The following is a 20,303-nucleotide window of genomic DNA, read 5'->3' as shown; positions in this document are numbered from 1 at the left end:
TAGTGATTTAATTAGTAAAGTACCTCATCATTACAATTTCATCCGAATATCGTTGAAAAGAACAAAACCATAAAGCTCGTGAGATTTTTTTTTGCATTGCCTGTAATCATAATAAAAGATGCAAAAGATCTCTTGCATTCTGCAACTATTGTCTATATATGAATTTGTTGAGGCGATGTAATTAAAATTGACTCATCATCATTCCTCCAACTGATGAAGTCTTGCACAAAATACTAACTAATTGGGTTAGGGAATTTTCCCTCTGCATATGATGATGTTATTTAGCATGATTGTGTTATCCAATAGTAATGAAAAGCATAAATGATCATTACAAAATACATACAGGGAAATTCACTTTTCATTTGGCGACGAAAACGCATTAGAAATTTTTTTCCATCATAATTAATAATACCCATCAGTGGCATTTACTTTCTCAAACTTCCTAAGGAGAAGAAGAGAGATAATCTCCAAGAAGCATCTATCACGTGCGACATTAGCCAATTGTCTCGTTTGCCAGCCTATCATGAGCTTTTCTATAGTCACCTCTTTGCGCTTTAAACAATGAGATGAAGTGCTGTGAAATTACGAAGAATTGAAAAAATGAGAGTAATTCATTTACCAAAACATGGGTTAACAGTTGCGATAATAATAGGGCAGATATATAGGTGTATACTGGAATTATTTCACTTGTTATTTCTCAATTGCAAAGTGACCACATTATCTTTTTCTTTTTCCAAGCTACACGGTGGCCACACGATGGCCTTCTTGCAGGTTTTCTTCTCACAGTGAAAGGATGCCGATGAGTGTGATACTACATATACATATACCGTTGTCCAAATTTCATTCGTTAAAGAGGGAAATATCTTTATTTTTTTTCTTGCCACGCCAGAGAAAGAGTGGCCGGTTCCTTTCACGTAAACATTGTTCACAATATACAAATACAATATGTAATATGTATAATCGAGTTATTCAAGAAGTTCGTCGTTTATTCCAATAATTTGCACAAGATTAATTTTTTTATTTAGTTTTAACCCATTAGTTTACTTTTTTGTTTGAAAACTTACAAAACTTAAAGATGAAGACGCTATGTATTTTCGTGACGTCAATATTTACATTTTTAGTCAATTTTCTTCCCGGTTTTCCCAGCTGAACCTAAAGGAAATCAGATAGATAGGCAATTTCGTATTTTTCATTATTTCAATATTACACGTATCAGAATTATTTAATCGACTGATGAATTACCTCACGCAAAAACGCATAAATTCCTTTTCTTATAAAAATACTTGGTATGCCACGATTGTGGTATACCAACTAATAGCAGAAATTAAAATTTTAATTCGATTCTTTCAAAGTTTTTTTTCTACTTTAAAGTTCTTTTAAGATTTATACAGTTAGAGTTTTTGAATCATTCTATCTTCAGACATATTTTTCAGAAATATTTTAAAAGAATTCTGAAATTTGTTCTTTTGCAATACGACTAAAGAAAAGAACAAACTTGTCGATGTATTTAAAATATTGAATTTAATTGGATTGAATTTAAATAGAAGAATAGAAGATTTTTGATAGACCGGACCCCTTCAAAAGCTCTGTTTAGCTTCTGTTAAGAAGGTTAAGAACAAAGTAAAGAACTTTGACACAACACCTTCGCCGTACTCACAGTATTTCTCAACATGAAAACGATTTTATGCTGTAACCCCGCGTATTTTACAACACAGAAATTATCACCTGTTCTTACAACTATTTCTTTCTGTTTATATTGGTGTGTAGTGTAAAATATTAACATTGTCGAGATATTTGCTGAAGAGCACCAGAAAGACTTACGAGAGCCTCTCGACGGAGGTACTTGACACTATTCAACGTAATTTATTAAATTAAAAAAATACACGTTAAAATCTTTTGAGAGCTTTGAGAGGTATATTTGCTGAATTTATTTTATGCAAAGAAGAACTGCTCTATTAGCTGATCAATATTATAAGAAAGTTTATACCCTTCTAGTGCAAAAACAAGACCCGGAAATATATTTTTTAATAATCGGAGCATAAAGAAGATTTTATTTGTAGAAATACCTTTCATCGTTTTTTTTTCTTTCTTATTTATTGTTCTCATAATGTGTACTTCCACTTGAACATACGCGCATAAAAGATTCAGAGAAGACGTTTTTATGTATCATTTTGTGAAGATATTAATTGAAGATGAAGAGTGTTGCATCCACTTGAAGTTATCTCAAAATGTGAATATTTTCTGAGTGCTTTTGGAGTTTAAGGAATTGACTATTATTATGTACCTTAATCTCGAGATAATGAGAAAATATTAAACTTACTCTTCAATGTACAATTTTATGTAATCACAAACGCACATTATGATGCATATTTAATGAAGAAAATGAACCAAAAAAAACGAATAGGTACCAAACCAGGTAGTGATTTATTTGCGCATAAACACGAAAGAAAAGTGTCTAATAAAAATGTTCGTAATAAAAAAAAATGGGTGACAATTTCCACAACATTTTGTAGACATTAAAATACATGTTAAGATGTATCTGATGATGATCTTTCTACAATGTTAGAGGTGCTTTAAATTAGGTAATTCGGGCATAAAGCCAGAGAGGCACACACCTCTTTAAAGCTCTTTATGACCTATTGATAAAACATGAGAAAAATGTCATCTTCTTTTTTGATGTCACCTACATTTTTATGGCGACTTTTTATATATTTTTTATGCTTTTATGTTGCAAAAAAGCGGGTGGCGCTAAAGCTGTTTTGTTATACTAAATCGTCACCTTGCGTAGTGGAATACTTCATGGTAATTTAAGAAACAAGGTAATCAATAGAGACTATTGATCGTGCTCGTTCTATACCTTATGTAATTTTATAAATTAAACTAAATACCTATCTGCTTAATAAAATATATATTATACGACTCAAAATGAGAAAATTATGTATTTGCAATGCAAAATTGAGTTGCTGACTGTAAATTAAAAAAACATGTACAAAGTACAACGATTTTTTATATTTTCTAAATTATTAGAATTCTATATAATTTAAAATTTATCTCTCAAATCTAATAAAAAAAAATTATAGCGAGACCTTTTGTTCGTCTTTTCCAAAAGTGTGTAAAACATTAAAATCTCACATCAAGACTCGTGTTACTTTCGTAAATTCCAATTAGCTTACGCAATTTATATTTACATTGAGTTTATAAATCAAAAAGTTGTGACGATTAAAAATCCCATGATAGTGGAAACTCGAGAAAATTAGGAAAATTAACAAAAAATTGAATTTCCACTTATATACAATTTATTTACAATAATTCAAAGAATAATTTTACAAATATTTCCACGCGGTTTATAATTGAAAAATATAAAAATTGGGCGCCAGATCACCCTACTATGGTGATCCCGCGTGGGAAAATAGAGAAAATTCTGTGAGATTACTTACATATTTACAATATAGAAGCAAAATGAGAAATATTTACAAAATTCACTTAAAAATTATATAATACAAAAATTTAAGACTGCACAACCCATTTTGCTGCCTATCTGGTCGACGGTCATCAGGGAAGAGAGTGAGAGATGTTCCAATTCCCAGCTGGAACCCTCAGAAATTCGAAAATGAACTGTGGCGGGGATACAGGGTGCAACAATATCTAATACTTAAAAAAAAGAAAAAAGAGAAAAAGAAAAAAGAGTCTTGACTTGGGGAAAAGGGAATAGGAAATATAGGATAAAGGAAAGGAAATTCAATTGCACTCTCTGAAAATCCTGCCCGATATTACGCCATAATATCCATAAAAAAAATAAAAAAGAAAATCAACAAATTGTTTTAGATCTAGAACTTCATTAGAATAAATGAAAACAAAAAAATTATCAAAGAGAATATTTCATCTGCATATTCTTAAAACTATGAAGGGAGAAATAAAAATTATTGGAGAAATAGTACACGGGGGAGAAAACTCATTGTGCGTCCACTCTGAAAATTCTACCCCATATTCAACTATTAACACCCACTCAAGGAAGATGGAAGAAATAATAAATATTACGAATTCTTTTTTATAAGAAAAATCGTAGAAAAAAGATGTCTTAAATTGCACTTAAATGATCGAAGATAAAGAAATACATCCGAAGGCGATACTCTACTTGACAATATCCCCGTAGCAATGATCCTGCTTCCAAACTATCCCCTCACCGCATTCCCCTGGGAAAATGGTTTTCCATTATTCCCTGTTTGGCTCCTACGCTACTCCGTCTTTGTGCCATGTACTGTGGTGCGGCGACCAATATTCAATATACACAAAATTATGCCGATCTTGCCTGCATAGCCTCGCCCAGCGAAATAGCATATGCAGCTATGGCTGCGGAGGGTTAGGAATTTAGCCAGTGGCCATAATCGATACCACGGTGAAATGCGTTAAGTGGAAAAATTTGAAAACGAGCAATACCACAGAAAATACGGTAGTCAAATAAAATATACTTTATCGAATGTAGATCCGTATGTCCGACACTCAAGATAAATTTAAGAAAAATAAAAATAATAATAAATATTTAAGATATTAAATCCAATCAAGAAAATAAGAAATTCTCCCCGCATAGAAACTGCTCAAGATCACAAATGCAGATCAAAAATATTTCTCGCCGGCCAAACGAGGGACTGTGAATTTGGGAAAGGAACATCCAAATCGACAGAATGTAAATTCGGGAAAAGAACATCCAAATCTACAAAATAGATCATACCATTTATAAAATTGATCTTGAAAAATCAGAAAAATATCCAGCGAATGAGAAATTAAATTTAAATTAATTTGATTTAAAATCTTTTGTGTGATTCACAATCCTTCCAAGTAGGATCGTGTATATTTTGCATAATATTTACATAATTAACGATCTCAATCATTTATGGCTCTCAATAGCATGAGGAAAAAATCGGTTTGGATTCCTTAAGAAGTGCTCTAAAGGCAGAAAATCTATCTCCAATTGACTTTTTGTACTCTGCCATTGTAAAAATGTTGAGAAAGGAAAAATATTTATGAGGAAAAGAGAAAAAATTAGGGAATTGGATGACATAAAAAATGTAGAGAGGAAGAATTATAAGACTCCAAGATATAAAATTAGTAAAGAGCAATTAAGAGAGAAACATAGATTGGATATCGATGTAGAGCAAAATAGAGTAGAGTATAGAGTTGCGTAGAGAAATTACGCAGAGAGGGAAAAATAATACTTGCTAGAGCGCTCTAGATCAAGAGACAAGCTGTAACAAAAATCCTCTCACTCTCTCACTCATTTGCTTTACTCTCTCAAAAAGAAATTAATTGAGAATAATGTTCGATTGTGAGAGAGCAATCGAAACCGGTTTGAAAACGGAAATTTTAGATAAGAAAATAATTTTGTGCTGCAAAATGCACAAAATTTGATCTCAAAATGAAAAATTATTAAAATTCAAAAATTTGCCTGCTAGCGAAGGCGGAAAAAAGCATGAAAATTATGGTGGTTAAAGCCTCTAGTTGGGCGCCAAATGTGACGATTAAAAATCCCATGATAGTGGAAACTCGAGAAAATTAGGAAAATTAACAAAAAATTGAATTTCCACTTATATACAATTTATTTACAATAATTCAAAGAATAATTTTACAAATATTTCCACGCGGTTTATAATTGAAAAATATAAAAATTGGGCGCCAGATCACCCTACTATGGTGATCCCGCGTGGGAAAATAGAGAAAATTCTGTGAGATTACTTACATATTTACAATATAGAAGCAAAATGAGAAATATTTACAAAATTCACTTAAAAATTATATAATACAAAAATTTAAGACTGCACAACCCATTTTGCTGCCTATCTGGTCGACGGTCATCAGGGAAGAGAGTGAGAGATGTTCCAATTCCCAGCTGGAACCCTCAGAAATTCGAAAATGAACTGTGGCGGGGATACAGGGTGCAACAAAGTTAATGGTTAATAAGTGCGATAATAGAGGAAATTTATAATATACAATTTCACTGAATTGTAAGACCTAAAAGGTGCCAGAAAATTACATCAAATCTGTGGAATAATTTTACGTAGTTCCCCTCAGAAAGAGATTAATTTCCCTCTGAGCTTTGTAGCTTTTAAAAAAAATGATCTTTTGCCCGTAAATTTCGACTACTTACATAGAAAAAAATCCTTTCCCACACTGTGGTGAAAATTTAATTTCATAAAAGACGAACTTTGCGCTCACGCTATGTGAAATTTTTATGATAGAGAGCAAATAATATGAAATTTGTATATAACGCAATGAAATTTTATTGAAAAGCGATTGGTTTTCTTTTTTTTTCTTTATTAATTAACTATTTTGTAGTCGATGGTCAAAAGCAATAAAATGTATGTATAGGTACGTCAAGAAGTCACGAAAGATCTCACCTCTTCACTCATTGCGCCTTCTTCACACAATAAGCTATAATAAAGTAATACTTTGGGGTTTTTTTGTTCAACCACAATTTCTTCATTGCAATTTTCCCAACTTTTGGCCTTTTTTCAGTTCACCAAATTAACCTCTGACTTTTATTTCTCACCTATGTTGTACCTTTACTATATTTTTGTCTCTTTAAGTGCTTTTTTTTCGCGTGAATTACTAATTATTTAAAATTTGCAATTCTTCGTCACTTTAATGGTGATTTTGTTGCGGTAAAGCCAAACGAGTGTCATCTTGAAAGGTTTTTTTTCATTAATTTAAATAAATCTTGTGTATGGATGGAATGTTTTTCTTTGGAGAAAATATAAATATACGAGAGAGACCATGGGGCATGAGTGATTTTCACGGTAATTGCAGTTGATACATCAACAATAACAAGCATTTCATCATAGGCCATACTCTCTAAAATTTTAATATACTAATTAATTTGTAAAACTGCCACATGAAGGTGAGAAGAGAGGGGGACATGGAAAAAAAAAGATTCGTCAGGTGAATTTAATGCCCTCGAGGAACCTTGAATGTATATGGAATTGGATATTTTGTACATTGATCCCATTTGCGCTTTTGCAATAACCACACAGAAGAGTTCATTGCATGAGAAATAAGACAAAAAAAGATCTGGAACAGAACACAAGATGGCATAGTTTTGTGAGAAAAAGAGGTCAGGTCCATCAACACAGCACACAATGCACAAAATCTTGAACATTCTATTTTTGGTGTTGGGTTCTAATAAATCTTCTTACTCAATGTCTTTTCTTTCTTTTCCACATTTCTTCCTTTTGGGGAATTTAACACAAAAAAATCCCCAACAGGTTTGAGTTTTGGAGATGATGTTGGCTTCGAGCAGAGTTTGGGTGCGCTCGAGGGCAATAAGCGACGATCGGCCAATGCCCGCCAAATGCCAGCAATGCTTGGAGTACTTCCCGGTGCGAAGCAACTACCCGTGCAGTCACCACCACCAATTCAGCTGAGTCGACCACAAGCTCTAATAGCACGACCCAGTCTGCAGGACATGACCCGTGTGCTGAATCCCAAGAAACCCGGGCACATGACGGAAGCCATGTCCCTACCACTAGGTGTTCCAGCCTTCAAGCCCATCCCGCGTGCTGATGAGAAGCCCGACCGCCTGTCCAGTGCGTCACTCACGAAGAAGACATACCAACTACCGGAGCAGAACTTCACATCCATCCGAGACAACCTCATTAATTCCGATTTATACACCATACCGGCCTTTCAGACACTCCACATGCCGACGAGACTCTCGCCCGAGAGTCAAGTTGATCGAAAGTACGATGTGAATAAGAAGAACACCATCTTCGCTCAGGCAATCAAAGAGGAAAGTCACAAGAGCATCGACATCGCCCTGCCCACCGCGCGACCCAAAGTTGACCTCATGGGGCACACTGTCGAAGAGCTCGCGGCTGTGGCCAATGTGAGTGTGGAAGCAATTCAGGCCGCCATCCGGCAGAGGGAATACCAAATGGCTCTAGAACAGAAAATCGCCCTCGAGAATAGCCGCCTTAGAACATCAACCACCACTACAACAACGACGACGACAACGACAACAAGACGACCACCCACCCACAAGAGGCCCAGCCATGTAGGTCACAAAGTCATGAATGCCCCCAAGGAGTACTACCCTGTGGGGTATGACAAAAATTTCGATGATAACTTCACGACGCGCGTTGAGCTCCCTCACACGTCCTTCCACTGTGGCGATCAGAAGCATTTCCCGGGGCTGTATGCTGATGAAAATTTGGGATGTATGGTAAGAAATAAAATTTATTGATTAACCCTTTGAAAACCGTAATGATTCTAGCGGGCAGAATGAAAAAATAATAATTTTTAGAGTTGTTTTTAAGCTCAAATTTTTGGCAAAAAAATCTTGATTTTTTAATTTTTGGGTTTTTTGTTGATCTTAAAAGAAAGGCATAATCTTGCATTGATTCTGGCTCAATAAATGAAATTTAATTTGCCAAAATAAAGTATTTTCAAAAACCGAATCGGTCCTTAAAGAGTTAACCCATATTTGCCCATTGTACTATATTAAGCTCACAAGATGAAATTGAACCTTTCAGGATTTTTGCCATATATTAGGAACTGATAGTTTAACTAGAAATGTATTAAAATAATATTTATGTAATTTTCACCAAAGAACTGCTGACTAGCGACAAATTAAATATAATTTTAATACATTTCTAATGAAGCTCCGTAGATTCTAATATTTGGCACCAAGAAACCCTTGAAAATCGCTTGAAATCTTTAAATTTCAGTAAAAATTTCAAAGATTTCAAGAGTTTCCTGATCGTTGAATAATGCCCAATATGAACCTCATCAGTTCTGGACAAAATGTGATGAGCCTCTGTTAAAAAATGCTCCTTTATTGACTTTAAGTGCATAAGAATGACAATAAAACGTTTTAATTTACACACAAAATTCTATAAAATTCAATCTGAAATAGAATTTTAGAACTTCTTGTACGGAATTTTGAGAATTTTCATTCATAGACATAACTAGGTTAAAATTTATTTCCTATCAAAGAAAATTCACGATCTGTTAGAGCTTTAAAGTTAATGGAAAGCTCACAGCTTTCAGAGGTGAAATTTAATATTTCCTGTCAACAGTAAATCATTCTCGTTCCCCTACTGACCCTTGAAAGTCATAAAATTCTACAAGAGTTAATTAAAAGAATCTCAAGTTTTTTTTTTGGCTAATGTGTGGCACGCGTATTTTCAACTATAGCTGTAAATTATATTTAAGCATCGAACCCATTGATCTTTTCAAAACATAAATTACAAGAACGAAAAGTGGTGACAAAAATTAGCAACATCAGATAACAAATTTATTAACATAATGACCGCGAAAAATTTCCTTAGATGATCTATCAGTCAGAAAAATATTCAATCAAATCATCTACCGTGAGGCACTCCCAAGAATTACATTAAATATCATTTATGGCCCATTTATTTGTTAAAATTAATGTACCCCCATTTAGTTTTTTTTCTTTTAATTATTATTTCGAGAAATATGTTAACTGCCATTTTATTCAAAAGCTGCAAATTTTTACACGCAAAAGTGGGACGTAAAGAGGTTAAAATAAAGTTTTTTAGCAAGTTTCCCACGCAGGTTTTTTGCTGTTGTTTCTTCTAACTGCCACCTAAGAGGATTTATCGTGCATCTTTCCGGATTTACTTATCATAAAAATACGGATTTTTTGGAAGTTTAATTTGTCATAAATAAATTCTGAATGTGAGATGTTTAGGATTTACGATTGGTCGTAACTCTCTGAGCTATTATTTCTCTTTATTTTTTCTTTTAATTTGTCCACATTATGCAAGTCTTTTGCATGAGGAAGAGTTGGGAGGAGATACAAAAAAATATTGCCTTTCAAAACTTGGAAGATGCTAAGTGCTTTGACGAAAAAACTAAAGGCGCTAATAGAGTGTTTAGTTTGAAGTTGTGAGTGGACATTTCACTGCTTGATGCTTTAATTATAAAAAAAAATCAATATATTTTGTGAATAAATCTAAAAGAAGCCGCTATGGGATATTAAGAGTGCTTAATGATGGGCTTCTGAATAAGTTGCTGCGGTTGCTGCATTTATCTGATGGATCAATCGCTCTGAAGAATCTTTGGATACGATTGACACTCTTTTGGGAGATTTTTTTCTAATTAATTATTTTCTTTTAATTCTCATGCATTCTTCTTTCTTTCAGGTCTTTCATGTTTGCGCTCTCACCGATGATGGCCTAATTATGAAATCCTTCCTCTGCCCCGAGAGTACCCTGTTCGATCAATCGATCCTCAAGTGCAATTGGTGGTTCTATGTTGATTGCAAAATGAGCCGAACACTCTACGACAGCAACATACCCGTGTCAAAGAGCTACCAACTCATGAAAGCTCTCACCTTCTTCTCAACAAACTACAAAAATAGTCCATCTGTCGATATTGAAGCACTGAAAAATTCAGTTGCTCCAGCAACCTAATTTATAAATGATTACATTACATCGAAAAAAAGAAACTGATAGTGCCTAGCAATTTAGATTTAGATAGATAATTTCTAGATTTCTTTTACAAATTTTTCCTGCCAGAATAGACGACTTGATATTGAGAAGCTTTAATGTTTAGAATTTTGTACAGAGTTTATTGTTTTTCTTTCAATATCGATTCGTCTATTTATTTAATTTTTTTGTGTGTATAATGAAGTAATTTAATTGTATAATTTTAATTGTAATTCCTATGACTTTCCCTCAAAAAAAAAATTACGCACTGTAATTTATAAAGCTTTTTTTATACAATCATCATTGAGAGAATTTTCTCCACTTTTGCTCTACCAGAGATTATTTCCCTCATTAAACATAAATTTGAAATGGAGGTGAGACGATAGTTGGTGTATGTATGTGTAATACATTAAAAGTGAAAACATTATGTTGGATTTTCATGCGGGAATTTTTTGGACAAGTCATAAAGTACAGCTTTTTGCAGCTTTTCAGAGACATTGCTATATCAACAGGCTCTCTGCTTGCCAAATTCCATTCACTTAAATTCCAATTCATTCAAATTCCATTCACACATGCGGGGATTATTCAAATAGTTTTGTGGAAATTTATTGAAAATCTACTTCGTGGTGAAAATATTTGCAGAAGAGGAATCAATTCTAAGGAAGAAGGAAAATAATTTTTTTTCGGAACACTTAGAATCCTTAGAATTCTGATTGAGTTATCCTGAAAGTTTAAGGGACTTTATTTGAGTAAATATGAAGCCTATTTTGAACCCAGATTTGTCTATTGAACGTAATATATTTAGCATAATTCGGAAAATTTTCTTTGTTAACTTTGAAAGCATTAAAATAGCATAAAGAGTATTTTTATTTTCACAAAAGTCGAATAGATTCAATTAAGGAAATAGTTTTAGAATTCTTCTAATAAAATTTCAAGAATTCCAGTTGAAAATTGACTCTTATAGACAATTTTGAAACCCAATTCGAGCAAATTTTAACAATTCCCGAGCATATCTAGGTTAAATTTTTTAATTTACAAAACACTCAACACTGTGTTAATTACGCTAATTAAAGAAAGGGCCCAAGATATTCAGAGATTTCACACGCAGAAGATTATTTTCAAAGGGAAATTCGCGCCTTTCTGATTTTCACAAAATCGTGTATGTATTTGCAAAAAAAAATTGTCCAACAAAAAAGACCATAAAATTTTCTAATTCTTCAAAATATGGAGCATTGTGGAAAGCTTTCCCCGCACAATCAACGGCAATCACGCGTAAATCCCCAGAAAGAATATTAATTACATATTGAAAATTAAGTGGGAAGGAATTTCTTCTTGCTGGTTTTTTTTTGCATGTGGCTTCAATCTAAGCAAAACTGTCCACAATGTACCCTCCTCAACCTGAACGAGAGATTAAGTTGATTTAATAACTTTGGTCTTTTTGTTCGATTTGCTGTACATTTTACAAGTTTTATACCTCGCGGAAGGTGAAAGCTCCGTTGCCTTGTGACACACACAACAGGTAGAAAAAACGCTAAACGCGAGTGATATGAAAAACCCACAGAGAAATTCCCCCGCAAAGCCCCGCAAATTGTGCTCTCCGGCAAATGATATTAGTGCGTTTTTTTTGGGCGGGAGATCTTACGAGGGGGATATTTTGTGAAAAGACAAACATCACGACGAATGATGGTGATTTTTTAGCTACTTCTCTGCACAAGTTTGTGATTCAACAAATTGCTCCCCCCGAAAAAAAAATATCAAGGAATGACAATAAAAAGTGAAAATAAAAACGACGTGGTGAAAATGAAAATTATAATTGGTTGACATAGGAAAAATAAATTACCAGTCATATTTCACAGTCTATTTTATTCGCAAAGCGTCACTGAAACAACAAACTTAATTCCACACAAAATTGATCACGGGGGTCATGAAAGTGGACAGCGTGGACGTTGATTGGGTAAAAACAAAGAATTTTCGCATTATGCTAATGAATCCTTGTATTTTTTTCTCTTTTAAATAAATTCCGTCAAAATTACACTAAATCTATGTAATATAGTTTCAGGGTGATATCCAGTGATGGGCGTTTCATTTACATTCTGCTCCATTCTGCTGTATTTTTTGTGTTTGTGAGATTGTAAAGTACATTTTTTATGCGATTATATTTCGTGAAAGTTTGATGAAAGAAAAAAAATTGCGGTGGAATATTTATTGAAGAACTTTTAATAAAAATAAAATTGCAGCATTTGCAAAATAGGAGAAATCATAAAATTCAATCGTTTTCCAAAATGGCCCAATATTTTAATACATAATGTTTATGTAAGTAATACAACATAGCACTAATTGCTTATAAAGAAAACTTATATTAAAGAAAAGTGTTATACTTTGGTGGTTATCTTAAAATATATGAAAATATTTCTAAGGCTTTGTTTTATGCTAGCATGTTAATGGCATATTAGTTTGGCTTAAGATTATAACGTTCTTTAAAAAATTCCATTGCAATTTTCATACAAAAGATTATTGAGCTTTTATTTACTTTTTAATTAAAAATAATTGGAATTTATAAAAACAAAAAAAGAGAAAATAATAATAACAAAAAAAAGGTTCTAAAAATCATTCTTATTCAATCTATTTATTCAATCATATTGTGAAAATTTTAAATATGTATAAGAGTAGATTTTGATAAAAATCTTTTATTTTCTTTTCTAGGAACTTAAAAGTTTTTTGAAGGATTTTGATAAATAGAGTTTTTTTTATTATAAAAGTAAAACAAATAACAAGTTGTTCCAGAAAACAGTCTGAAAGAACTTCAAAAGAGTCCTAGAAAAGGAATTTTCATTCAGAAACCCGTTTAAAGAAAGAAATAAAAGGTCATAATCTTTTAAGATTTTTACCAGAATACCAAAAATATTATAACTGACGAATTGTAAGGAAAGAAAAGAAAAGATTTTTATCAGAATCTACCCCATAGGCTGAATGACATTTCGGTAATTCAATACCGATTGGCTCTGAACAGACGACGGTGACTTTTGGTTGACGTCTTCGCGAGGTACTTTTTTGACACTTGAAGATGACTTTTTTGCGCAAAGCAATAGATAGGAATAGATTCTCTCGGATAGGATATGATTCTCACGGATAGGAATAGATTCTCACGGATAGAAGTTTGTTCTCACGGATAGAAGTTTATTCTCACGGATAGAAAATTTTTCTTACATATACAAAATGATACTCACGGATACAAAATTTTTCTCACGGATAGGAATAGATTTTCACGGATAGGATATGATTTTCACGGATAGAAAATTTATCACCATGGATACATTTTTAGCGTCACGGATACATTTTATCATCACGTATACATTTTCAGGCGTCACGAATACATTTTTTAGCGTCACGGATACATTTTTTAGCGTCACGGATACATTTTTTAGCGTCACGGATAGGAATAGATTCTCACGGATAGAAATTGATCCTCACGGATAGAATTTTTAGTCACGGATAAAATTTTTAGTCACGGATAGAATTTTTAGCGTCACGGATACATTTTTTAGCGTCACGGATAGGGATAGATTCTCACGGAAAGAAAATGACTGTCACGGATAGAAAATGATTCTCACGGATAGAAAATTATTCTCACGGATAGAAGTTTATTCTCATGGATAGTAATAGGTTTTATACGGATATGAATAGGTTCTCACGGATAGAAATTTTTTCTCACGGATAGGAGTAGATTCTCACGGACACATTTTTTAGCGTCACGGATACTTTTTATCATCACGGATAGGAATAGCCTCTCACGGATAGAAAATGACTGTCACGGATAGAAAATTATTCTCACGGATGGAAATTTTTCTCACGGATAGAAAATGATTCTCACGAATAGAAAATTTATCATCATGGATACATTTTTAGCGTCACGGATGCAATTTTAGGCGTCACGGATACATTTTATCATCACTTATACATTTTCAGGCGTCACGAATACATTTTTTAGCGTCACAGATACATTTTTTAGCGTCACGGATACTTTTTATCATCACGGATAGGAATAGCCTCTCACGGATAGAAAATGACTGTCACGGATAGAAAATTATTCTCACGGATGGAAATTTTTCTCACGGATAGAAAATGATTCTCACGAATAGAAAATTTATCATCATGGATACATTTTTAGCGTCACGGATGCAATTTTAGGCGTCACGGATACATTTTATCATCACTTATACATTTTCAGGCGTAACGAATACAATTTTTTAGCGTCACGGACACATTTTTTAGCGTCACGGATACTTTTTAGATTCTCACGGATATAAGTTTATTCTCACGGATAGAAAATGACTGTCACGGATAGAAAATTATTCTCACGGATAGAAATTTTTTCTCACGGATAGAAAATGATTCTCACGGATAGAAAATTTATCATCATGGATACATTTTTAGCGTCACGGATGCAATTTTAGGCGTCACGGATACTTTTTATCATCACGGATAGGAATAGACTCTCACGGATAGGAATTGATTTTCACGGATAGAAAATGATTCTCACGGATAGAAAATTATTCTCGGAATAGATTCCCATGAATCGGATTTTTGTGACAAAAAAACAGAATTGTGCAAGTTTTCGCCTAGAAAATGCATTAAGAGCATATGCGAAGCCCTCCGGGGGCACTTCAATGCATTTTCCCATATTTCTAACTTTTTTGCACACAAAAAAAAGTTACTTTGCGCAAAAAAGTGACCTCCTAATGTTAAAAAAGTTACCTCGCGGAGACGTCAACCAAAAGTCGCCGCCGTCTGTTCAGAGCCATTAAGAGTTTTAGATATTTGCTTAAAGTATGTATTGAAAGATGATTTTAGAAAAACATGCTCTAACTTCATTTTTTTAAATATATTTTATAATTTTTTTTGCATTGAGCATTAGCCCTAGAACTTTAATGTTGAAAGTTAGGAAGGTAGAGCTTTTAGAAAAGAGAGCTTTTTTCTAAATATATATTTTGATCAAGAAGCTTTTTACGATTTAATAAATTATGTTAAGGTCACATTTATTTCTTGAAGACTCTTTAAAGTGAAACTAACTAGGCATTCTTCATGGCATAAACTGTTCTGTGAGTCTTTCTTTATTTTTGGAACATAAATTGTCATAAATCTACTAAAAAATAAAGAAAATAAATTGTATGAGTATATTTTTAAATTAAATTTTAAAATCAAAACAAAATTCTACATCTATCAGATTAATTGCAAAATCATCTTTCAATATTTTCAGCCAGTCTCAGAATTTTAAGAAACTAATAATAAAAGAACTAAAATTAAGTAGAAAGTTCGAGATATAAAGCACAGCTGTGTTTTCATTCCATATTCTAACTTCTAATTTAAAAATTATATCAATTAGGAGCTTTATTCAAGATCCAAAAGAATTTTTTTTTTTTTATTTTAAACTATAAAACAGAACGTGTTACAGCGAATAGCATTCTATTCTGAAAATAGACATCCGTGTTTGCCTTTTTATTGTTTCAGAATAAATTGTAGGCAAGTGCACATTCTCTATTTGCGTGTGGGAATCATCATTTTGATTGCATTCAATCATATTTGTCTTTAAATAAACATTTAGCACAGGAAAGCTCGCAATTCGCTGCAATGGGCACGTTCCTGCTTTAAATTATTATCTTTCTCATCACTTCTTTTAGGTCTTTAACATTATGCTGTTTAAAGCGTATACGAATAAATTACAAATCACTTCTGAAAATGAGCTTAAATTATGTTTATCCCTAATAAGACATAAAGGTTTGATAGATCATTTATTTAATATGAAACCATCATCATTTGAGAGCATAATTTTGTTCATTTTTTTCATGAGACTCTGTGTAAAAAAAATTCTTTATTATCTACTTAATTTCTTTTTATTTTAAAAGCAACAATAATGCTCAATATTTAAGTTGTATAATACTATAAAATATAAAATACATTAAAAGCCGTATACTAACGGAATTTTAGTAGGTATTAATGTTTTAGCTGTGTTTCTTTCAGACACAGCTTTTGTGTACCGGGCAAAATCGAAAGTCGTCAGATCGGGCTCAAACTTGGGATGAGCACGAATTAGGGTCCCCACATTCCAAAAAACGTATGCGCCAAAAAAATTTTTTTCCGGCCGGCCGTCCGTCCGGCCGTCCGTCCGGCCGTCCGTCCGGCCGTCCTTCCGGCCGTCCGGAACATAACGCTAAATTGCAAGAGAACGGTAATAGATAGAGACTTGCGGTAAATGGCAAAGTTTAAATATCGACTGGAAGACATCCGATTATGATGTCAAATTTTACCCCCCACCCCCGCGTCCGCCATTTTGGATAACCTCAAAATTTTGTTTTCGCTATATCTCAGCCCCTGTAATAGCTAAGAATCTGAAATTTTTATATGTTGTAGGGGACATCAAGAGCTTTCCAACGATACCTCATTTTCGAAAATCGGTCAAGCCGTTTAGTCAATATGGCCGCCACAATTTTTCATCGAAAATCGACCATAACTCGAAAACGACTTGACCGATTTTGATCAACCCGGGCTCAAATGAAAGCTCTCAACAAACCCTATAACTCTCTAGAACATCAGAAGTTTCAAAAGTGACCGCTAGAGGGCCAAAAATCAAAAACAAAATTTTCGATTAGTTTTCGATGAATATCTCGAAAACGCCATTATCGATTTGCTTCATTTTTTGATATGTTATAGCTGACCATATTATCTAGCTCCATGCCAAAAATGAAGAAAATCTATGTCTCCGTTCTCGAGATAGAGCCTTCCAAAGTTGGCATGTCATATCTCGGTTTCTACAAGTCCGATTTTGATCAACTCAAGTGCAAATGAAAGGTTTCGTGAAGCCCTACAAATGTCTGGAACATTGCAAGTTCGAGAAATGACCGCGAGAGGCGCTAAAGTCAAAATCAAAATTTTCGAAAATTTCGAACTCGAATATTTCGAAAATGCCATTATCGATTTACTTCATATTTTAATATATTATAGTTGAGGTTAAGACCTTTCCAACGATAGCTCAAACTCGAAAATCTATGGATCCGTTCCCGAGATATGGCGTTTTAAAGATTTCTTGGGGGATGACTTTTCAACTTCTCCCGACTTTGCGCGTATTTAAATTAATTTGCGTTCTAGTTTGCTCTCACAAAATTGGTACACTGAAAGAAACACAGCTCTCGTAAGCTTGGTCAGCTTACCAGTACATTTTTTTTGAATCACATTGAGAAAATGTGGAAAATCCATTTAAAATAAACTTTTTTTTTGAGAATAAATTATTGATAGAATATTGAAATAAAATCGCGTGAGGGAATTACCTCAAAAAGCAATTTGCTACTACATTGAAGAACACTTCAATGTACACATTTTACCATACTTGCGTGACTTTCCCTCTTTTTCCCATCCCAACCTCACCCTGTGCGTGCGCAAATTTCGCACATTCCACCGCAATTTTAAGGTGTTTGATGTGTGTAAAAAAAATTTGTTCGTGGAAAGGCACATCACTGATGATATCGATGCGTAATATTATTAAGTACTATTTACATCATTATTTGATCGCCTATCTCGTACACCTAGAGCACTACCAACCAATGTGGTTAATATAGTGAGAAAATTTCGTGGTATAATAACTCTTGCAAATGGGTGTGAAAATGCATAAATACCTCTCTGTCTCTACCAGGCGCTTTGTGTGTGTTTTCTGAGTAATTAGGACGCGCTAACTTCTGTCGGGGAAGAGAGATTCATACGATGGCGGCGGTGGATCCTTATTCTGGTCCTCAATAACAAATGCCGCAGGAGCACTTGGTGCTGGAAGCCCTGTGTCTGATATGTTTCCAATTGCACTTAATTCTTGCACCTCGACACGTGGCTGTCTGTGCTGGGTCGTCTCGTAGAGATTCGTTGGTCTTCGGGGGCCCTTCATGCAGGCGGAAAACTTGCAAATGGCCAGGATGCAGATGGTGAAACCAATGAGCACGACTACTGCACTAATTACACCACCAACAATCACTTTCTTCGATGCCCGTGCATCATGTGCCTCCATATCCGGATGACTGAGGCACCCAATCTCCTCGTCAAGGCAGTGCGGTGTAGGGCAGTTGTTGGTGCCATCATTTAAAAAGGCTTTGTGAATGCACTTTCCTAATTCGCATTGAAATTCGGTGGCGAAGTCGCCTTTACATCCTGAAGAAATAAATCAAAAAATATTTTTTTTGAATATTTCTCTTTAAAATAATTTTAAACTTTAATCCTTTTTACTTTATTATTTTCCACAAACCGTAAATAACAACCGAATGTGCAGGATAGATAAATAACAAGGACAACAGACCTCCCATGTATGATTTTTTTTTACACATAACACGAAGCAATAACTCTTTTCCACCCCATTCCAATTTTTCTGCACAAAATTTAATTAAATCTGCATATAAATTGTTTCATACAGAAGGAAACTTTTCTCTCTATGTACAACATACAGTTGAGAGCAAAATTGAGGCTCTCTAGAATTTTTAAATTAATAAAAAACAGTTGAAAAAAAATTAGAACAAGTGAAATTCGCACGTGAGAGAATAAAAGGAAATATCAAAATGATGGACAAGGATTTTTGTAAAAAGTTTGAAGGACTTTTATGATTCTATTCTTTTGTTTTCAGCTGTTATGTAGCGTACTGTATGTAGCTATGTTATATAGCCAAAATATGTTTGGGGAAAGGCGCAAAAATGCACGTACATTCATACAAACAGAACTCATTATATCGATTAAAAGATGCAGAGTTTCTTCCCCAAAAAAAATCCTCCACATTGCTTAACAAACTTATTGTTCTGAAAATTCCTTTGAAAAATAAAGATTAAATTGAACATTTAATTAATTCGATATCTACTCTTATAAATTCTTTAAAAGAAATCAATAAAAAAAAACAGCTAAATAAATAAAATAAAAACGATTTCTGATAAAGAAAATCTACATTTCTCCTTCACATTTCACTCCCGCAGCTCCTCCCAACAGCTTTGCAGATTAAATATCAAAGGCAAAGAGCAACAACCCCTGACGACCCCCAAGCACCCCAATTAAGAAGTTTATCCAATTAAGAGAACTCTAAAAAATAATCTTCTTCAAGGTAAATTCAGTTCATGATTCACAGAGATGCTGAACTTTTCCGTGACGCACTAGGAAATTATAATTTGTCTGACTGACTCACCAAAGTATTCCGTGAAAACGATGTCAATCTCCAGCGTCTCATTTGTCTCCAGGGGGATGTGATTCGCAATGACCAGGTACAGTTTAACATCCCCTCCGGAGTCGGTGAAGGTAGCAACGTCCTGGGGTGTAATTCGTCCGCAAATTCTGTCCGTTTTGGTGCCATTGCTGAAGCGAATCCGCAGGAAATCCGTACAGATTCGACTAGACGGGTTCTGCCGGAGGTGCAGACGTGTGATTACAATGTAGATTCCCCCACCCCCACTTGTCTGCACCTTGAAGGAGCAATCATCCGAATCCCGAACACTCTTCCAGGTGTTCCACGTGTACCTCACATTGGTCGCCCGCGACGGGGTGGTTGTCAGGGGATCCGGTTTTGATATAAATTGATAAATCTTGGTCAATTTGCTCGAGGGGCAGACTTTGTTGTGATTGAGTTGGTCTGAAACGCAGCAGATTTATCACAAAACAAAAATTCACAAATCCCTCAGAGAAATAGTAAAATGATTCACTTACATCGTGCATAGCTGCAGGAAATATTCCAGAAGAAGTCAATTAAAATGAAATACAATAATAAAAATGAAAATAAATTCATCTTTTCACAAAAATCAAAACAAATTTTGAGAAAAAAACATCTCCCCCTTAGCGCAACACCTGGGA

General features: G+C 33.9%; 2 protein-coding genes across 8 annotated transcripts in view; one reads left to right on the top strand and one right to left on the bottom strand.

Moving 5' to 3' along the window:
• The window catches only part of LOC129791061 (uncharacterized), a 24,408-nt gene extending 13,536 nt beyond the window's left edge, over window positions 1-10,872 (top strand). For all 5 annotated transcript variants that reach the window (XM_055829009.1, XM_055828986.1, XM_055829001.1 and 2 more), the window contains 2 exons: window positions 7,257-8,212; window positions 10,161-10,872. In XM_055829009.1, coding sequence (XP_055684984.1) covers window positions 7,257-8,212; window positions 10,161-10,430 — 1,226 coding nt within the window. In that variant the 3' untranslated portion in view covers window positions 10,431-10,872. The remainder of the gene's footprint in view (window positions 1-7,256; window positions 8,213-10,160) is intronic.
• Window positions 5,894-20,303, bottom strand: LOC129791102 (uncharacterized). Of its 3 annotated transcripts, none has more exons than XR_008750667.1 (4): window positions 20,160-20,303; window positions 19,645-20,085; window positions 18,113-18,632; window positions 5,894-5,912 (listed from the first exon to the last, which is right to left on the bottom strand). XR_008750667.1 is itself a non-coding variant. In XM_055829048.1 (3 exons), the coding sequence occupies exons 1-3, from the start codon at window positions 20,236-20,238 to the stop codon at window positions 18,166-18,168; spliced, it is 987 nt and encodes a 328-aa protein (XP_055685023.1). In that variant the 5' UTR covers window positions 20,239-20,303; the 3' UTR covers window positions 17,220-18,165. The 3 variants fall into 3 exon arrangements, 1 of the variants encoding a protein (XP_055685023.1); XR_008750666.1 differs by lacking the exon at window positions 5,894-5,912 and adding an exon at window positions 17,223-18,030; XM_055829048.1 differs by lacking the exon at window positions 5,894-5,912 and having other exon boundaries at window positions 17,220-18,632.

The sequence above is a fragment of the Lutzomyia longipalpis genome, chromosome 1, assembly GCF_024334085.1.
Source record: "Lutzomyia longipalpis isolate SR_M1_2022 chromosome 1, ASM2433408v1".
Classification (NCBI taxonomy): domain Eukaryota; kingdom Metazoa; phylum Arthropoda; class Insecta; order Diptera; family Psychodidae; genus Lutzomyia; species Lutzomyia longipalpis.
Note: the sequence above shows the minus strand (reverse complement) of the source record. Positions and strands in the feature narration are given on the sequence as shown.

What these genes read in the sequence shown, in the direction of transcription:
- LOC129791102 (XM_055829048.1), bottom strand. Translation starts at nt 20,238, where the DNA reads ATGAATTTATTTTCATTTTTATTATTGTATTTCATTTTAATTGACTTC. An exon ending in TTCCTGCAGCTATGCACGAT is followed by an intron (nt 20,086 to 20,159) that starts GTAAGTGAATCA and finishes GCTGCGTTTCAG; the next exon opens with ACCAACTCAATCACAACAAA. An exon ending in CGTTTTCACGGAATACTTTG is followed by an intron (nt 18,633 to 19,644) that starts GTGAGTCAGTCA and finishes TTATTTCTTCAG; the next exon opens with GATGTAAAGGCGACTTCGCC.